At 40.1% G+C, this 21,866-nt stretch overlaps 1 protein-coding gene across 1 annotated transcript in view; it reads left to right on the forward strand.

Annotated features, from left to right (window-relative positions):
- Positions 1-21,866, forward strand: part of KIF18A (kinesin family member 18A) — a 108,287-nt gene that overhangs the window by 49,407 nt on the left and 37,014 nt on the right. The window contains exons 9-12 of the mRNA XM_084631415.1: positions 1,917-2,079; positions 10,185-10,349; positions 12,498-12,619; positions 20,817-21,055. Of these exons, the coding sequence (XP_084487541.1) occupies positions 1,917-2,079; positions 10,185-10,349; positions 12,498-12,619; positions 20,817-21,055 (689 nt within the window). The remainder of the gene's footprint in view (positions 1-1,916; positions 2,080-10,184; positions 10,350-12,497; positions 12,620-20,816; positions 21,056-21,866) is intronic.

Genomic DNA, 21,866 nt, shown 5'->3' on the forward strand with positions numbered 1-21,866 from the left:
GCTGCCCAGCCGCCCAGAGCGTTGCAACGGTGGCATGGCACGCTGAGGCTACAGGGGAGGGGCCGGGGACTAGCCTCCCAGGCCTGGAGCTCAGGGGCTGAGCAGGAGGATCCCATGGGCTGGATGCGGCCCACAGGCCATAGTTTGACCACCTCTGAACTAGAAAATACTTGACTGGACAATTGAGTTAAATGGTTCCATCTCTGAGTTGTGTGCCCCTCTGCTCTGATCCTCTGCAATGGAATGCTTTATTTCTTTGAGATTTATTCTGTTTTTGTTTGTCTCTAAACTAAATAATTATGTATTTTACATATACCTTACTATCCAGAAATAATAATCATCTCTGGAAAATTTTGGCCAAAGTAGTTGAATATCTGCCAGTGTGGAGAGGAGTTCTTACTTTAATTCTATTTGGTCTGGTTAGGGTTATAAAATACTAGAATAAGACATGAGCATTTTTTAAACATTCTTAGGTTATGAAAAGGAACTGCTGATGATGGAACACATTTTATTGGAAAACAAAAAAATCCAGCCAGCCACACCACAGGAATCCCACACGTGGGTGTTTTGTTTTTTTTTTTTTGTAGCTAGTTCTGTAGATGTCACTTTTACCTTATATATTTCTAAACACAGCTGGCACTTCATATCTGGAATATCTGCATGTTCAAAAATTATAAGCCTATTCCTATGGTTCTCTCAAATGAATAGGATAACATGACAGACAGAGATATAGATATACTAGTTGAATTAATAAGCTTTATATATATGATTATCATCTGTTAACGATGTTAGCAAGGACATGGTAATAATTAGACTCCAGAGTAAATATCCCACCCCGTTAAGAGTAATAGTACAACAGTACCATTTTTTAGTGTTTGCAGACTCATAATGTATTTACATAATGGTTTACAGTGATGGACTAAGGCTAAGTAGGTCCTGGATCTACCCAGAGATCAAGGTTTCCCCAGAATTGGATCCCTTCTCCTAAACATCCTTCCATCCCTAGTTTTCCATCCTCAGCCTCACAGGTATTAGGACCTAAACCTTCACTGCATTTGAGTATGGTTTCACTGTCCACTAGCTGCAGGCAATTGCAAAGCATGCATGAGATCTTGCAGGGAATTAAACAGTTGAGAGGGACACCTACAGTGGGTGGGGCTTCATTTGCAAAGGGTGAGGGGGTCCTTTTGCAATATTTGTAGGAGGCATTATGTGCTTACGGAAGCAATCACCTTAGCTATTGAATAAACTGGTACCTGGTGCTGAGTAAAGAAGGAAATGGGAAGCCTTCTGCAATACTAGAGCACAGCTCATTGTGTGAGGAGAGTCTGACTGGTATCTGCTTGAATCCAAATATCAGCTTCACAAATCAAAGAGCAAGGCATTTTATTTTAAAATGACGGCTTGAAACCTTGAGAGCTGCGGGGAGAGGACGAAAACAGAGAAGATTTAAATCTTTGGAATTTAGATTCTCTGCACTTGGGTGTCAGTTGTCTCATATTTATATCAGAGTTGTACATAGTTTAAACTCCTATTGAAAATGAAGTACTTCTGTAGTGGTGTTGGTGGCTGTTTGGGGGAAGAGGGAAACAAATGTACCCTTTTAATGACTTCCTAAACTAAACAAGGATAGTTTAATCCCCTTTTGAAACTTGAGTGTGTGCTCTTGTTTTGTATGGATCTTAATTTGCAGTATAGAATCTTTGCTCTTTGTACTACCATTTTGGGAAAGATAAATAGGAATATAACTTTTCTTGAGGTCACTTACTAATTTTGATTCCTTATTTTTCCATATCTATTTTTTTAGCTCAGAATTGGAATTTTGTTTGCTTCTGTTGTATCATAGTAAACCAGGCATCATGAAAGGACTACATGTGTAATCAGTTTTTTTTTAACTTGTCCCTTATTTCTGGTAGATTTCGAGAAATTCTAAAAAGTTTGTTTATAAAACGGGAGGAAATCAGAAAGGAATACCTCAAGCTGGAAATGCGGTTTAAAGAGAACATTTTGAAAACATATTACCAGAAACAATTCCATGAACAAATTGAGTTGATGTGCTCTGAAGAGAGAGTAGAAAAGGTGAGTGGTTTTTTGTACCACTTCATTTTGCCATGTTAGTGTATGGAACCTCTGTTTTGAAATTTTTACCTTTAATCCGGTTCAGCTATCTAACCTTTTGTATTTAAGTGTTCAAGTGTCTTCAGCTTCTGAATTCCATTTTCAAAAATGATGTAGACCCTTAAGAACCCAAGTCTCACTAAAGATCAATAGCACTTAGGCATCTAAGTTACTTGCCTAAATTAAACTTAGGCTCCTATCTCACTTGAATTCTTTCAAATGTGTTACTTTAGTCAGGACTATAGGATATTCTGCTTTTAGTGCAAAAATTGTATAATTTTATTTTAATATAAAGTAAAAGGGTTCTAGACTTCCTTTCTTCCATATGATTTATTTTAACTGTGGCTTGTTACCTGTGCCTATTCTGCAAGCTGTGTATAATTCAATTGTAATTCCCAATAAACATATGCTTAACATTGTTGAAATGCAAATTGCATTGCTTTTCATAAGTTCATGTGTACAGCTTTGACAAAACAGTGCAGCATACGCTGTATTGACAATCAGATAACATTTTAACAGTTGACATTAATACAGAAAATGTAGTGTTGGTGTGAGGTACACTATGTTTTCACACAGTAAAGGAACGTATTGACACTTATGTTGCGGTTAAACACAAAAATCTCTCATATTTCAATTTAAATGTGATTCACAGTTGCTAATTTGAGATCTGACTAGACTGAACATATCCATGCTGCTTTTGTGCAACAACAAACTTACCAACATAGCAGCACACCTGGCATAGCTACTTAAGGCACTGTCATCTGAGAAGTCCATTTGTAGCACTGTACTGGCAACAAGCATTGTCAAGCTCCATGCCAAACTTAAAGCAATCCAAATTTTCTGCAGCGTTGACAGAGGAAAACTACTATTTTTTAAAACAGTTCCATCAATGGCCTTGCAGTTCAAAATCCCTTGGCCTGTATTTCAAATGATTGCTGTTGTTCAGAGGTTGGTGTCCTAATCTTCTTACAGAGGATCCAAGAGTAGTCAGTAAAGCCTGAAAACATTCCAATCTTAATTTAGTTTCTGAATAAAAATTTACAGCTGTAAAATATAGATTTAATTTTTCCTCTCTTTAATCAATTGTTATAGCAAAATTTAACTTAACTGGCAACAATTTCAGGTTTCCAGTGTGTGCAGTGATTCACTTGGAGGTTTAAATTTGTTATGAATAATGGCAAGGTCAGAAATGCGCTGCTGTTTCAGAAATCTTGTGCTTGTCACAAATGGTGTTTTGAGTGACTGACATATTCCAGAAGTTTTTCATGTCACAATCTGCAGTGAATGGAATTCTGAAGTACTACTGTAAAACATTATTTTTATCCTGTATCATAATTTCTCCAACACCTATTACAATGAAGCGATTATAATATGTTTTTCCATTTTAACAGAGCAATAGTTCTGCTATAGTTAAGGTTAAGACTAGCTTTGTGTTTGAAGCTCAGTTGAGTGCTCTATGAGCTATACAGTCAATCAGATTGCCTTGAAATTTGATGTGCTGCATGGGGTATAGTCAGTGATCCAAATATGGTGCCACTTGACCAAGGGGATCCCAAGATACAATCCCTGAGGGGGGAAAAAAGCTGGCACGTTCTGGCATTGTTTTTCTTTCACTCAGAGAGATCAAACTAGGGGTCAGTCATTACACCAGGGACTCACATTCCCTACCCCCACCCCTTGTGAGCCTGTATATAAAGAAGCCCTACCCCTCTGGGTGAGGAGCTTAGAATAGGTATGTGAGAGCCTGCACTGAGACTGCTGCGACTGAGGTGAGGAGCTGAGAATGGGTATGCTTTTCAGAGGAGGGAGGCAGGGAACCCCCACTGATATGAATGGAGCAGTTCACAGGGCTACGCTGATGTAGCACTTCTATGTAGATACTCACTACAGCGACGGGATGGGTTCTCCCATTGGTTTAGTTAATCAAATTCCCCAAGAGGTGGATTAACCTTCCGTCAACCTAGCACTGGCTACGCCAAGGGCTAGGCCAGCTTAACTACGTCACTCAGAGGTATAAATTCTTCACACCCTTGAGTGATATAGCTGAGTAGATTTAACTTTTGAGTGTATACCTGACCTAAGTTTTCTAAAGTTGCATACTTGCATGGATTGTCTTGAAGTTGGCTTTGCCTCCTGGGTTAGTGTAGGATAGGGTTAATTATCCAAATGCGAGAAGTTCAGATTCTGGTAACATAAAAGTTTGCAACCTACCTTGCGAAGAAATCTGCGAATGAACTGTAAACATTTGAGGAAAATCTACCTCTGTTAAGTTTTGTAGATTTTTTTAAACATCATCTGATGCAGCAGAATATTCAGAAGGTGCTGAAACTGTTTTTTAAAAGAAAATAAATTACACATGCGAATGCTCACACGGAGGGGAGATTGGGGGTCCAAGAGTAAGTGGCAATGGGGAAGAAATTTGGGTCTGCAGTGAGGGATCGGAGTATTTTATGGGAATGGGTGGTAGGGGATAGAAGAGGAGTTGAGGGTTCAGGTAAGGGGAAGGAAGGAGGAGTTGGGGAATGTGAGGAGTAACAGAGAAAGAAGGGGGTCGTGGAGTTGTCAACCCTGAATTCCCCCTGGGAATCTGGGCAAGCCCTACCCCTCTTCAAGAGTCTGAGCCCCTCTCCCTGCCTGATGTGTGTCCTAGGATCTGCTGCTCTTTGGGTACCTGAACCCCACTCCCTGCCCTTGCATGTGAGTTGGGATCAGGGGTTGGGGTAACACAAATTTAAATATCTGAAATCCAGAAAATGAATAGTTAAGGTACACATCACCGCTGTGTGGGGACTGAGTGGACCGGGGCACATCTGAGGAAACAAGGCCAGAAGCTGCAGCTGGGGATGGATAGTGGGAGAGAGTGGTACAGCTTGGTGTGCAGCTAAGGCTACATAACCAAGGTAGCATGCAGCCTGCCAGTAACTACCTGTGATATATGTATTCAGCAGCATAAGGCAGGAGACAGTAAGGAACAACTTAAATGTTAATGACTGCTGCAGTGCCAAGTAATGGCTTAATGGGCTGGGAAGGGAGAACTGGAAATGTTGGTGGCAGGGGCTACATGTTACGGTGAAGAAGCACATAGTCACACCACTCTCTCTTACTCTCTCAAAATTTCGGTAACAATCATGTAAGAAAAGTGACAAGGTTTTGAAACATAGACCTTGCATGGGATTTCTCTCACCAGCCCTGTTAACAACTACACACTGCAAACATTTCAAAGTAAGACCATTATCCCCATTCCACTATAGCAAATACACAGGAGTTGTGAAGAGCACCAAGGAATCACATAGCAACTGTGTGACCTAGAGGAAAGACTGTTGGACTGGGACTATTCCTAGCTCTGTCATCGGCTTGCTGGATGACTATGGGCACGTCATTTCACTGCTCTGTGCTTCAGTTTCCCATCTCTAAAATGGGGAAAATGATGTAAAGGTCTTTGAGATCTACTGATGAAAAGCACCACATAAAACAATGTCTTTTAATGATTAACCTAGCCACAGTAACATATCATCTGCAAACGTAGGTGAGAATTACGCTTGCCTAAATGACCATTAACTCCTACCAACAAGCATTTCTCTTTTAAAAAAAACTAAGAAATTTAAATAGCAAAAACTTTTATTAATGCAGAGTTAATGTTGCTTGGTGATGGTTCTTGCTCTTCCAGAATATCAAGTTCAGTAAAACTCAAACTTCTGTAAACCAGAAAATACGGAGTTATGGTAAAACACCCAGACAGCCTTAACTCTGCCCTCTTTGAGCGATGCCCCAATATGCCCATAACACAATGTAAAGGCGGAGTGGAACTATGTGTAATAGACAAGTGCTAGCTGAACTTGCCCTGTGCTCAAACAGAGAGCTTACTCCCATGACAGAATACCACACTTGGAAAATTTAACAACCATTTCATACTCTTTTACCACCCTTTCGTACTTGAACACAAGATACCACCTAAACCTATATTTCCCCTGCCCATCATTAAATCCAGAGACTGCTCTCATATTCCACCTCACTGCTGACAGTACCAATGGCAAGAAGGCCCCAGTGCCCTGCTACTGACACAGTCTTACATTTCTGCACTGAGATGATCCATATATTCCATGGCCAGAAGGGATTATTATGATCATCTGATCTCCAGTATAACACAGGCCAGATGTAGACTGGAACCTCAAGCTACATATGTACCTCTTTCCTTTGCTTACACACCTGGGGTGCACTCAGACCCAGGCCTGCTCAGATCAAAATCACAGCTCATTCAAGCTGCTCCAATTTATTCCTTCACTCTTCAAAACAGCTACACCTAACATAGTGCATGCAGCTGGAGTGTATGAAGATAATTCCAATGCCTATTGCCAGCTTCAGGGGGAGCAGAATTAAGATTGTGTGGGCATTTACCTTAATTCTGTATTTCCTGGTTTTCACAAATTTGAGGACTCTCTCTTCTAGATGGGCATGAGGTAGCACCAGGCAACCTTAACTCTGTGTTAACAAAGGTTTTTTTTGTTTTTTTTAATCACTTATTTTTAAAGGACTTTTTTCATTTATGAAAAATTTGTTTTATGTTTTCTCTTTGTTGTTGTATCCAGCTGCTGAGTTTGTGCAGTGTTGAGTGCCATGCAAACCTTCCCCACCTCCATGCTAGGCTCAGGTAGACCCCATCCTGGCAGGAGGTAGGAACCAAACTGTGGGCTGAAAACATGGAAAGTCTCAGTCCAAAAGAAGAATTGCTGAGAGAATGAGAAAGTGAAAACAGAGAATGAAGATTACCTTAACTAGCATTTGTGAAATCAATGTTAATTTGTTTGGGGTTGTTAATTTGTTTGGGGTCCTGAGTACTGCATTCTGTGAACCAATCTTGGGCTACTACTGACCTTTTGCCATGTTCACTTTACATGGGGCTGCCTCTTTGTTTGGCTCATGCATACTGCCCGTTAAAGCCCCAGTCTTCAGCCTCCATAACTAATACCTTCAAGTCTGGGCCTCAGCTCTGCTCTGGGCCTCATTTGCTGCTGCTGCTTGATAGTCCTCTCCTTATTGAATCATAGGACTGGAAAGGACCTTGAGAGATCCTCTAGTTCAGTCCCTTACACTCAAGGCAAGACTAAGTATTATCTAGACCGGGGTGGGCAACCTGTGACTCCGGAGCCACACGCGGCTCTTCAGAACTTAATATGCGGCTCCTTGTACAGGCACCGACTCTGGGGCTGGAGCTACAGGTGCTGACTTTCCAATGTGCTGGGGGGTGCTCACTGCTCAACCCCTGGCCCTGCCCCCACTCCACCTTTTCTCTCCCCTGAGCCTGCCATGCTCTCGCTCCCCTACCACTGAGACTCCTGCATGCCACAAAACAGCTGATTGGGAGGTGCGGGGAGGAAGGGATACGCTCTGATCAGAGGGGCTGCTGGTGGGCAGGAGGCCCTGGGAGCGGGGGTGGGTGGGAGCTGATGGTGGGGGCTGCTAACGTATTACTGTGACTCTTTGGCAACGTACATTGGTAAATTCTGGCTCCTTCTCAGGCTCTGGTTGGCAACCCCTGATCTAGACCATCCCTGACGCATGGTTGTCTAATCTGCTCTTAAAAACCTCCTGTGATGGAGATTTCACAACCTCCCTAGGCAATTTATTTCAGTGCTTCCTTACAGATAGGAAGTTTTTTCCTAATGTCCAACCTAAACCGCCCTTGCTGCAACTTAAGCCCATTGCTTCTTGTCCTATCCTCAGAACTTAAGGAGAACACTTTTTCTCCCTCCTACTTGTAACAACCTTTTATGTACTTGAAAACTGTTATGTCCCCTCTCCATCTTCTCTTCTCCTGACTAATCAAACTCATGTTTTTCAATCTTCCCTCATAGGTCATGTTTTCTAGACCTTGGATCATTTTTGTTGCTCTCCTCTGGACTTTCTCCAATTTGTCCACATCTTTGTTGAAATGTGGAGCCCAGGACTAGGCACAGTACTCCAGTTGAGACCTTACCAGCATAGAGTAGAGAAGAAGAATTACTTCTTGTGTCTTGCTAATACATCCCAGAATGACATTTGCTTTTTTTTTAGGGCTATCGATTAATCACAGTTAACTCACACGATTAACTCAAAAAAATTGTGATTAATCGCACTATTAAACAATAGAATACCAATGGAAATTTATTAAATATTTTTGGATGTTTTTCTACATTTTCAAATACATTGACTTCTGCTACAACACGGAATACAAAGTGTACAGTGCTCACTTTATATTATTTTTGATTACAAATATTTACACTGTAAAAATGATAAAAGAAATAGTATTTTTCAATTCACCTCATACAAGTACTGTAGTGCAAACTATTTATCATGAAAGTGTAACTTACAAATGTAGTTTGTTTTTTGCTTGCTTGCTTACTTGCTTGTTTGTTTTTGTTTTGTGTTTTGGTTACATAACTGCACTCAAAAACAATCTAAAATTTTAGAGCCTACAAGTCAGCTCAGTCCTACTTCTTGTTTAACCAAGCACACAGACAAACAAGTTTGGTTACAGTTTGTAGGAGATAATGCTGCCCACTTCTTGTTTACAATATCACCTGGAAATGAGAACAGGCATTTGCATAGTACTTTTGTAGCCGGCATCACAAGATATTTACATGCCAGATGCACTAAAGATTCATATGTCCCTCTATGCCTCAACCACCATTCCAGAGGACATGCATCCATGTTGATGATGGGTTCTGCTCGATAACAATCCAAAGCAGAGCGGACCGACACATGTTCATTTTCGTCATCTGAGTCGGATGTCACCAGCAGAAGGTTGATTTTCTTTTTTGGTGGTTCGTGTTTTTTACAGTGCAACTATCTGTATTCAAAATAAATATAAAGTGAGGCATTGGACACTTTGTATTCTGTGTTGTAATTGAAATCAATATATTGAAAATGTAAAAAACATCCAAAAATATTTAAATAAATGGTATTTTATTGTTTAAGAGCACGATTAATCGCGATAAATTTTTTTAATCACTTGACAGCCCTACCTTTTTTTGCAACAGTGTTACACTGTTGACTCGTATTCAGCTTGTCATCCACTATGACCCCCGGATCCCTTTCTGCAGTGCTCCTTCCTGGATAGTCATTTCCAGTTGATTGTTCCTTCCTAAGTGGAGTACTTTGGATTTGTCCTTATTGAATTTCATCCTATTTATTTCTGACTGTTTCTCCAGTGACCATTGGTGACCATATGGGTCACTCCCCTCCACCACTTTTAGAATAGTGATAGTGTTTGAGGAATTCGAGTTGAAACTTTCTTGGTTTTGTCCTTCTGCTCCTTTCTTATATACCTACAGCCTTGTCTACACTAACGAGGTAAGTCGATCTAGGTTACACTCATTAAGTTATGTAATTTAAGTTGACGTAGCTTAGATCGATTTACAGCGGTGTCTACACCGTGCTGTGTCGGTGGTAGATGCTTTCCCGCCCACTTAGTTTCCACCTCTCAGGGAGATGGAGTACTGAAGTCAATGGGAGAGCGCTCTCTCATTGACTTATTGCATTTTCACCAGACCCGCTAAATTGATGCCTCTGCATCAATTGCAGTAGCGCTGATTTAGCTCGTAGTGAAGACAAGCCCTACATGTAGTCATGCTGTCATTAGGGGAGCAAGGATTAGAACTCAAGAATTCCTGGCTCTTTTCTTCATTCTTTGTTTACTAGTAACTAGACAGTGCTACCTGTAAGAATAATATAAGTATGTGTAACTTGTCTATTCTATAGTTTGACCATTATGGCTTTTAAATAATTTTTTAAAACATGCAATTTTTGTAGGAGTATTAAACAATTTACTATAGTCTCAAAAGTCCTATTGAAAAGACTTCAGAGAAAAAGAACTATGAGTGAGAATATATAAAACAACTTAATCAACTTCAGTAGTGCACTTAGGAAGAGTGTGCTACTTTACAAATATTACATAGATCAATGACTGTGTAAATTGTTTTGACTTTATCTACCCAATTATGGAAGCCTGCAAAGTCTTTTTCATAACAGAACTCAATGAACGTTACAGGGTAGTTTCCCATTAAATTATTTAATATGTTGTATTTCAGGCCACTTGTAAACGGGATCATAGGCTCGCAATGCTTAAAACTCGTCGTTTGCATGTGCAGAAGAAGAAAGAAGAGGAGATGAAACACTTTGAGGAGAATACTAATTGGCTGCATCGTGTTGAAAATGAAATGCGCCTCCTGGGACAAGATGGCCATATTCCACAGGTAAAAGGACTTTCCTTTCAAAGGTAGATTTCAGACATTGTACTCAAACATGCTTATAATAGTTGGGAACAAATTTTTTCCTGGAATTTTTTTAGTTATGGAAGACTCCTCCAGTGCTGATTAGAGCAGTGTCAACTGGTTTAGTCTTCCTTGCACAAATACAGCAGTTCTTCTGCCCCGTCTGAATGTATTGCATTGTTTTAATGCAATTATTTCTCATTCATGAAAATATTTAACTATGTACAGTGGTAAGCACACTGATGGCATTTAAAAGACTGAACAGAACATAGTTTGTAAAAATAGTGTGATACTACATTTTTACTGGCATGGGTTAGGATTTATTGGACACTCAGAAATGAGTTTTAAAGTATTTAAAAGAAGGTATTGGCACACTGGTGTAGGGAGGGAGTTCCAGGCTTGGTGATCAGCATAGGAGTCACTGAAACTAGAGTGTAGGATTTTTATTATAAGCCCTTTCTCTTCAAATTCATGAACAAGGATGAAACTTATGTTAGGTATAGCTATAATTTTCATCCCAAATGTTACTGCTGGGGGAATGGGACAATTTCCCTCCCACAATGCTGAAAGAACTGGCACATGAGATTGCTAGTCCAGAAGCAAAGATTTTTAATGTATCTATCTATTCAGGGGCAGTACCACGTGACTGAACAGCTAATGTCGTACCATACCTATATTTTAGAAAAGGGTGATAGTGTGATCTTGGCAATTACAAACTTGCTAATCTCACCTCAGTAGTGTGCAAGATTTTGGAACATATTTTGAAGGAAAGAATAATTAAATTCATGGAGGTAGATCGTAACAGGAATGTAATGCAACATGGGTTTACCAAAAGTAGATTATGCCAGACTAACCTGATTTCCTTCTTTGAGAAAATAACTGATTTTTTTAGATAAGGGAATTATCTATACATACATAGATATATATGTATGTGTGTGTGTATGTGTATGGGTGTATGTATGTGTGTGTACATAACATCTTATATACATGGACTTCAGTAAAGCATTTGACATGGTGCAATATGGGAAATTATTAGTAACTAAAGAAGATGGTGATTAGAACACGAATTTTAGGGTGGAAAAGGAACCGGCTAACAGGTTGTGCTGAAAGGTGAACTATTGGATTGGAGGGAGGTTACTAGTGGCATTCCTTAAGAATCAGTCTTATGACTAATCATATTTAATATTTTTGTTAATGACCTTGACAAAAAGGTGGGAGTGTGCTACTGAAATTTGCTCATGATACAAAGTTGGGAGGCATCATGATACAGAGGAAGAGTTTTATCTGGTCTCCTTTCCCTGAATCATCAGAAATGTCCATAGCTAGAGATGGGACCCTGGATGGGGTGGACCAGTGATATGAGGTGTCACTGATCATTCTCTCTCTCTCTCTCTCTCTCTCTTATGTGCTTGACTGGCTGGTTCTTGTTGACATGCTCAGGGTCTAACTGATCACCACATATGGGTTCAGGAGTAAATTTTCCCCCAGGTCAGATTGGTGACCTGGGGGCGGAGAAGGGGCAGAGGGTTCACCTTCATTTGCACCATGGAGTGTGGGTCGCTTGCCAGGATTATCTGGGTGCATATCAGTTACTTCCCTGCCATTGCAAGGGTCTCAGGCATTGGTGCACCTTAGTCCTTCTATTCTCTGCCTGAGACACATAATAGTTTCGTCCCCTGTGGGCTGTACTATTTTGGTATAATTTTCGTTTTGGATTTAGTGTTCAGGTGTTGGGTGGTGTTGGTGGCCTGTGATCTACAGGATGTCAGAATAGATGATCTGGTGGTCCCTTCTGGCCTTAAACTCCATGAATAAAAAAAAAACTAGAATGATTTCTGATATACACAAGATATATGCTATTGTATGTATATGTACTCTTAACTACATCCAGCACACAAATCTGTTTGTGAATGGAAAACTATAGGACAATAGTTAGACATAGCAGTGAAATGCTAACGTAAATTAAATTTTATTTCTTCTGTAAGATTTATTAAATTAAAAGTTGTAGGTGAATTGCAGAACTACTTTTCAAGGTATTGCAGGCTAATCTCTTAAAATCTTTTTGAGACTGAATTTGTGTGTATCGCTCTGAAATTGAAATAATATTTTTTATGTAACTTATTTCTCAAGGTGCTCCATAAAGATCTTCACTGCTACCATTTAAAGCTAGAGGTCAAGGATCTGAAAATGCAGATTGAGCACATGATGTCTCTAGTATCACTTCAAGAGCAGCAACATAAGCAAACAGAAAAGTAAGTATGTGTTTGTATATCGTGCTTGACCTGTGTTCCTCTTCAAAGCTTGTTACATGTATAATAAATGTACACATTTCAGTCAGTTTCAGGTGACAATGGCAGCATAATTTTCCAACCTTTTCTCTAAACTGTTATAGATACTGAAACAAAAAATATATTCCCCTATATAATGGAAAACATCATTAGCATAGTATTCTTGCAATGTTCAACAAAATGTTGAAAATTCCCTCCACCTCCCAGTATCCCTTCAAGATAAGATTTCTCCTGTAATAAAAGGTGAACAGCGTAAGAACGGCCATACTGGGTCAGACCAAAGGTCCATCTAGCCCAGTATCCTGTCTTCCGACAATAGCCAATGCCCGCGGGAATGATCAGAACAGGTTGACTGTGCATTATGTGGAAAAAATACTTCCTTTTGTTTGTTTTAAATCTGCTGCCTATTCAGTTCATTTGGTGGCCCTTAGTTCTTGTGTTATGGGAAGGAGTCAATAACACTTCCTTATTTACTTTCTCCACGCCAGTCATGATTTTATATCCCTATCTCTATCATATCCCGCCCCCTTAGTCATCTCTTTTCCTAGCTAAAAAGTCCCAGTCTTATTAATCTCTCCTCATACAGCAGCTGTTCCATAACCCTAACCATTTTTGTTGCCCTTTTCCAATTTCAATATATCTTTTTTGAGATGGGGCAACCATATCTGCATGCAGTATTCAAGATGTGGGCATACCATTGATTTATATAGAGGCAATATGATATTTTCTCCCTTATGATCTATCCCTTTCTTAATGATTCCCAACATCCTGTTCACTTTTTTGATTGCTGCTGCACGTTGAGTAGGTGTTTTCAGGAAACTATCCACAATGACTCCAAGATCTTTCTTGAGTGGTAACAGCTCATTTAGACCCCATAATTTTATATGTATAGTTAGGATTATGTTTTCCAATGTGCGTTACTTTGCGTTTATCAACATTTAATTTCATCTGACATTTTGTTGGCCAGTCTTCCAGTTTTGAGAGATCCTTGTGTTGCTCCCCGCAGTCTGCCTGGGACTTAACTATCTTGAGTAGTTTTGTATCATCTGCAAATTTTGCCACCTCACTGTTTACCTGTTTTTTCAGATCATTTATGAATATGTTGAATAGGACTGGGCCCAGTAGAGACCCTTGGGGGACACCACTATTTACCTCTCTCCATTCTGAAAACTGACCATTTATTCCTACCCTTTGTTTCCTATCTTTTAACCAGTTGCCAATCCATGAGAGGATTGCCTCTTATCCCATGACTGCTTACTTTGCTTAAGAGCCTTGGTGAGGGATCTTATCAAAGGCTTTCTGAAAATCTAAGTACACTATATCCACTGGATTACCCCTTGTCCACATGCTTGTTGACCCCCCTCAGAGAATTCTAATAGATTGGTGAGGCATGATTTCTCTTTACAAAAACCATGTTGACTATTCCCCAACAAATTATGTTCATCTATGTGTGTGACAATTTTGTTCTTTACTATAGTTTCAATCAATTTGCCCGGTACTGAAGTCAGGCTTACCGGCCCATAATTGCAGGGGTCACCTCTGGAGCCCTTTTTAAAAATTGGTGTTACATTAGCTATCCTCGAGTCAATTGGTACAGAAGCTGATTTAAATGATAGGTTACAGATGACAGTTAGCAGTTCTGCAATTTCACATTTGAATTCCTTCAAAATTCTTGGGTGAATACCATCTGGTCCTGATGACTTATTACTGTTTAGTTCATCAATTTGTTCCAAAACCTCATCTAATGACACCTCAATCTGGGACAGTTTGTCAGATTTCTCACCTAAAAAGAATGTCTCAGGTTTGGGAATCTCCTTCACATCCTCAACTCTGAAGACCAATGCAAAGAATTCATTTAGTTTCTCCGCAATGGCTTATCATCCTTTAGTACTTCTTTAGCATCTCGATTGTCCAGTGGCCCCACTAGTTGTTTAGCAGGCTTCCTGCTTCTGATTTAAAAAAAACTTTAAAAAAAAATTGCTATTACTTTTTGAGTGTTTGGCTAGCTGGTCTTAAAATTCTTTTTTGGCCATCCTAATTATATTTTTACACTTCATTTGCCAGAGTTTATGCTCCTTTCTATTTTCCTCATTAGGATTTAACTTCCACTTTTTGCTTCTCACTGCTTCTTTTACTTCGTTGTTTAGCCATAGTGGCTCTTTTTTGGTTCTCTTACTATGTTATTTAATTTGGGGTATACATTTAAGTTGACCCTCTATTATGGTGTCTTTTAAAAGTTTCCATGCAGCTTGCAGGGATTTTACTTTTGGTGTTGTACTTTTAATATCTGTTTAACTAACCTCCGCATTTTTGTGTAGTTCCCCTTTCTGAAATTAAATGCTACAGTGTTGGGCCACTGTGGTGTTTTCCACACCACAGGGATGTTGAATTTAATATTATTGTCGCTATTACCAAGCGGTCTGGCTTTATTCACCTCTTGGACCTGATCCTATGTTCCACTTAGGACTAAATCAGGAATTGCCTCTCCTCTTGTGGGTTCCAGGACTAACTGCTCCAAGAAGCAGACATTTAAGGTGTCAAGAAAGTTTATCTCTGCATCCATTCCTGAAGTGATATGTACACAGTCAATATGGGGATAGTTGAAATCCCCCATTATTATTGTTTTTTTTATTTTAATAGCTTCTCTAATCTCTTGAGCATTTCACAGTCACTATCACCATCCTGGTCAGGTGGTCTGTAATATATCCCTTATATATTCTTCTTCTTATAATACATTCTTATTATTCAAGCATGGAATTACTATCCATAGAGAGTCTATGATACAGTTTGGTTCATTTAAGATTTTTACTTCATTTGATTCTACGCTTTCTTTCACATTAGTGCCACTACCCCACTAGCACGACCTGTTCTGTCCTTCCGATATATTTTGCACCCTGGTATTACTGTGTCCCATTGATTATCCTCATTCCACCAAGTTTCTGTGATGCCTATTATATCAATATCCTCATTTAATATGAGGTACTCTAGTTTGCCCATCTTATTATTTAGACTTCTAGAATTGGTATACAAGCACTTCAAAAACTTGTCACTTTTTAACTGTCTGCCATTACATGATGTAATTGAATGGGACCTTTTTTTCTTTTGACTGTTTCTCATCAGATCCAACCTGTATTTTATCATCTTCCATCCTCTCCTCCTTATTAGGACATAGGGAATCTCCATTTATAGATCCTCCCCTAAGGGATGTCCAAGCCACACGCTCCTCCGCCCCTGTTTGCTTTCCCCCAGACCTCAGTTTAAAAACTGCTCTGCAACCTTTTTAATTTTAAACAACAGCAATCTGGTTCCATTTTGGTTTAGGTGGAGCCCATCCTTCCTGTGTAGGCTCCCCCTTTCCCAAAAGTTTCCCCAGTTCCTAATACATCTAAACCCCTTCTCCCTTCACCATTGTCTCATCCACGCATTGAGACCCTGCAGTTCTGCCTGTCTAACTGGCTGTCAAGGTTCCTCCCCGACTCTGAACTCTAGGGTACAGGTGTGGGGACCTGCATGAAAACCTCCTAAGCTTACTTTTACCAGCTTAGGTTAAAACTTCCCCAAGGTACAAATTAATTTTATCCTTTGTCCTTGGAATATCCACTGCCACCACCAAACTCTAAGTGGGTTTACTGGGAAACGTAGTTTGGACACGTCTTTCCCCCCAAAATCTTCCCAACCCTTGCACCCCACTTCCTGGGAAAGGTTTGGTAAAAATCCTCACCAATTTGCATAGGTGACCACAGACCCAAACCCTTGGATCTGAGAACAATGAAAAAGCATTCAGTTTTCTTACAAGAAGACTTTTAATAGAAATAGAAGTAGATAGAAGTAAAGGAATCACCTCTGTAAAATCAGGATAGTAGATACCTTACAGGGTAATTAGATTCAAAACATAGAGAACCCCTCTAGGCAAAACCTTAAGTTACAAAAAAGACACACAGACAGAAATAGACATTCTATTCAGCACAGTTATTTTCTCAGCCATTTAAAGAAATCATAATCTAACACATACCTAGCTAGATTACTTACTAAAAGTTCTAAGACTCCATTCCTGTTCTATCCCCGGCAAAAGCAGCGTGCCGACAGACACAGATCGTTTGTTTCTCTCCCTCCTCCCAGCTTTTGAAAGTATCTTGTCTCCTCATTGGTCATTTTGGTCAGGTGCCAGCGAGGTTACCTTTAGCTTCTTAACCCTTTACAGGTGAGAGGATTTTTCCTCTGGCCAGGAGGGATTTTAAAGGGGTTTACCCTTCCCTTTATATTTATGACACTGGCCCTGTGTGTGGAACTGGAAGCTTTCAGAGAATGCTACCATAGAGGGCCTGGACTTCAGTCTCTTACCTAGCAGCCTAAATTTGGGCCTCCAGGATCTCTCCCCTATCCTTCCCTGTGTCGTTGGTACCTACATGAACCACAACCACCAGCTCCTCCCCAGCACTACACATAAACCTATCTAGATGTCTCAAGAGATCCGCAACCTTTGCAACAGGCAGGCAAGTCACCCTGCGGTTCTCCCGGTCATCACATATGTCATAAATATAAAGGGAAGGGTAAACCCCTTTGAAATCCCTCCTGGCCAGGGGAAAGCTCCTCTCACCTGTAAAGGGTTAAGAAGCTAAAGGTAACCTCGCTGGCACCTGACCAAAATGACCAATGAGGAGACAAGATACTTTCAAAAGCTGGGAGGAGGGAGAGAAACAAAGGGTCTGTGTCTGTCTGTAGTCGTCTTGACCCGGGATAGACCAGGAATGGAGTCTTAGAACTTTTAGTAAGTAATCTAGCTAGGTATGTGTTAGATTATGATTTCTTTAAATGGCTGAGAAAAGAATTGTGCTGAATAGAATAACTATTTCTGTCTGTGTATCTTTTTTGTAACTTAAGGTTTTGCCTAGAGGGGTTCTCTATGTTTTGAATCTAATTACCCTGTAAGATATCTACCATCTTGATTTTACAGGGGGGATTTCTTTATTTCTATTTACTTCTATTTTTTATTAAAAGTCTTCTTGTAAAACACTGAATGCTTTTTCATTGTTTTCAGATCCAAGGGTTTGGGTCTGTGGTCACCTATGCAAATTGGTGAGGCTTTTTACCAAACCTTGTCCAGGAAGTGGGGTGCAAGGTTTTGGGAAGTATTTTGGGGGGAAGGACGCGTCCAAACAGCTCTTCCCCAGTAACCAGTATTAGTTTGGTGGTGGTAGCGGCCAGTCCAAGGATAACGGGCGTAAAATTTTGTACCTTGGGGAAGTTTTGACTTAAGCTGGTAAAGATAAGCTTAGGAGGTTTTTCATGCAGGTCCCCACATCTGTACCCTAGAGTTCAGAGTGGGGGAGGAACCTTGACAACATATAAAGCTATCTATGTTTCTAATGATCAAATAGCCCATTATAGTAAATCCTCACTTAACATTGTAGTTATGTTCCTGAAAAATGCAACTTTAAGTAAACTAATCCAATTTTCCCATAAGATTTAATGTAAATGCGGGGGTTAGGTTCCAAGGAAATTTTGGGGGGGCAGATAAAAGGTATTATATACTGTACGGTACTGTGGTTGGGAAGTGCCCCAGCTTACCCCACACAGGCACAGCCCGCTGTAGACAAGGACACTAGGAAGCACCTTCGCAGCAGCAGTGGCAGCTTACCTGGAGAAGAACAGGCACTGACTTTGCTGGGGGATGCTCCAGGCCCGCCTCTTCCTGTCCTCGCTCCACTCCAGGCCCACCTCTTCCCCAGAGCACACCGCATCCCCGCTCCTTCCCCACCCCCCAGAAAGTCCTAAGAGCCGCCAAACAGTGGTTTGGCAGGTTTACGACTTTCTGGGAGGGAGGGGGAGGAGTGGAGACGTGACACTTCCTCGCTCCTTCCCCTCCCTCCCAGAAAGTCCTAAGCGCCGCCAAACCGCTGTTTGGCGGTGGGGGAAGCGCTGGGAGGGAGGGGGAGGAGGCGGAGAAGAGGAACTTGTGCAATGCTTCCTTGTAAAGTCGCTGCTCTTCCACAAAATCTTACATGCAGTGTACAGAGCAGGTAGCCAAACAACATAAGGAAGCATTGCACAGTTTTAAACGAACATGTTCCCTAATTGAGCAGGAACGTAACTTTGAAACAACGTTAAGCAGGAGGACGTTAAGTGAGGAGTTACTGTACTAATACCTGTCTCTTCCTAATAACACGTAGGCTGATCTGCAAGAAATAAGATTATTTTCAGCTGCAATTGTCAAACTTCTCAGAGATCATGTTGCTTCCAAGCTATTTTGAAAACATTTTCTTATTTGTAAATCTCTCTGGTATTGCAAACGTATGGAGCTTTTAAAGAACTGAATATTACTGACATTTCTGTTGTGTTATCACTGAATTACTAGTATACTTCCAAAAGAGAGTTGTTTAAAATATGGCTTTTTATTTCATTAGCATTTAAGTACCAGAGTTGCTGGATTTTTTTCTTTCTTTGTTGTCAAATTTCGTATGTTGTAGTATGCTTCCTTTTATTGGCAACAAAAAGTGAATGAATAGCAAACAGCAGCTGAGTAAAGGATATTCCATATTAAGACCAAGTTTAAGGTAAAGTTGCTTCCAAGTAGCACAAAACTTTTAACAAAGGGATGGAGTGTGAGGGCAAGATATTTTCATTCATTGATGCATAGGTCCATCAATGACTATTAGCCAAGATGGGCAGGGATGGTGTCCCTAGCCTCTGTTTGCCAGAAGTTGGGAATGGGCAACAGAGGATGGATCACTTGATTGTGTTATGTTCATTTCCCCTGAAACACCTGGCATTGGCCACTATCAGAAGACAGGATACTGGGCTAGATGGACCTTTTGGTCTGATCTCGTATGGCCATTCTTATATTCATTTACAATTCATACAGTCCCTATTGCTGCCCTGCAGAGTGTATGCATTCCAGAAGTTACCCTGCATAAAACTTTGGTGCTCTGTGTCCCACTCTGCCTCGTCCAGTGGAGCGCAGGCACAGACTGCAATGCTACCCATAGACTTTATAAAGGATGCTGATATAATTTTCATATGTATACCAAACAATAAGAGTGATGTTTATAATCTCCCCGTGCCTTAAGGTACATCGACAGAGGCTAACCTACCTGAACTAGCTTGACTCCAGCTATCTCAGGTAACAATAGCCATGGAGACAGTGTAGCACAGGCTATCGAGTAGAGTATGTAACCAGGACTCGTGCCAGGCTCATACTGCCTACGCCACGCTGTCTCCACTGCTATTGTTACCCATGCTAGCTGGATTCAAGCTAGTTAAGGTAGGCTAGCCAGTGCACAGCTTTTGCTATGTTGACATACCCTTAGACTTAAATGGCATTTAATGATGAGCGAAGTCTAATTTTGTTACACAGAAGCTGTTATACAGCTAATGGAATTCAAGAAAGTTAGATGTTTTGAGCAGATTTTTTAAAATCAACTATCCGTGTTAAATGCCATTACTGCAAACAACACAAGTGCTGAATAAGCCACACAAACCTGCAAAACTGAAACTGGAACTCTGGCCCACATTTTGGATGCTGTATAAAAAGTGAAAACCACCACTTTGATGCCTGATTGAAAAATAATTGAATTGAAGAAAAGTCTATGTTGGTTATCTGAAGAGATATATAATTGAAAAATAAATGTCAGAACTCTCTAATATTATCAAAATATATCAACCATACTTCTGTGCTATTATTTTTCTTTCTTCCTTTTTTTTTTTTTTTTTTTGGTGTATTACTAGGATGATAAAGAATTTTCATATACATCATATTTAAAAGCTCAGGGAAGAGAACACCACCAAAATTAGCAGTGATTTCTGCATGGGGTTTTAGTACTTTTCAGAAGTTGATTACGCTTCTTTCAAATTGAATCAAACAATAAGGCTACTAAATCAACAATAGACTTTAAGGCCAGAAGGAACCAAAGTCATGATCTAATCTGACCTGGTGCATATTGCAGGCCACAGAACCTTGCGGATCCACTCTCTAGTTTAAACCTGCAAGTGACCCGGGTCCCAGTTTGCAGTGGAAGGCAAAAAACTTGCAGGTGCTCAGCCAATAGTAGTTTTTATATTCTAATAGTGGTAGTTCATAGCTAGGTTACTGTTGACTAGACTAAAACTTTCATTTAAAGATATTTAAAATTATCTTTGGGTTTTTTTGTTTGTTTGTTTGTAGAGTACTAAATGCTTTGCTTCCAGTTCTAAGAAAACAGTACATCACCTTAAAAGAAGCAGGGCTGGCAAATGCTGTCATTGAGGCTAACTTCAAGGAGGTTGAACAGCTGATTCAGAGACCAAAAACAGTAGTTTGGGCTGACCAACCTGTTGAAGAGGAACCAAAACAAAATGATCAACCAGAGATGTCTGTTATCCTGGCGTTTCCACAACTTGCAAGCAATCCAAATACACCTTGCCGTAAGTATATAATTAAATTTTCTAATGAGAATAATTTGAGGTGTTGCCCCAAAAAGCCATGATTGATTTGGATAGATTACTTACATTCATTTTTGGCAATATAGATTAGCAATGCCTGCATTTTTTTATGTGAACTGTGTCTGTTAAATTGCCATCTATCCCATAAAAATCTTGCAAACACTACCCAAACTTTTGGTGCACAATGATGGTCATAAATCAGCTACTTTTGCGGATACAGAGAAAATGTATACGGAAGAAAGACAATTCCCCCCGCCCTCAGACCTGCCTCAAAATGCTATGTCTGATAGAAGATGGAGCATTCATTATGTCTAAGCACCTGGTTTCAGTTTTTGCCTAGATTTAAGTAGATATAGTGGCACCCTTGGATCGTTCGTTTTAGTCTTCCTTTAATCTGATTGAATTTCCATAATTGTGGTGTAATCTACACAGTGCACTCTTGGGTGTCCTATCAGAATGTAAACCGGTGATCAGTAGGTTTGGGCATTTTGGGAAGCCTATAACGGAATATTGAGTTAACTTGCCAAATGCCCCTCTTAATCTGGCTATTTGTTGACATGAATCAGGCATTTTACAGGTATTGCTAAAGTTGGTGGAACTTTGGCAATTTCTTGGCAGGTCACTTAGGGTTTTTGTTGTTGCTGTTGTTTTTTTGATTGCTTATATTTCTTCTTTCTTTTGCTTTATAAAAAGAAATAAACTTCCAATAAATAGGATAGAGCAGAGAGGACTCAAACATGAAACGTTAATTATTGATCAAGGCGTTTGAATGATGCAATATTAACTTTATAAT

This window comes from Lepidochelys olivacea (assembly GCF_965140295.1).
Source record: "Lepidochelys olivacea isolate rLepOli2 genome assembly, chromosome: 6".
Taxonomy (NCBI): domain Eukaryota; kingdom Metazoa; phylum Chordata; order Testudines; family Cheloniidae; genus Lepidochelys; species Lepidochelys olivacea.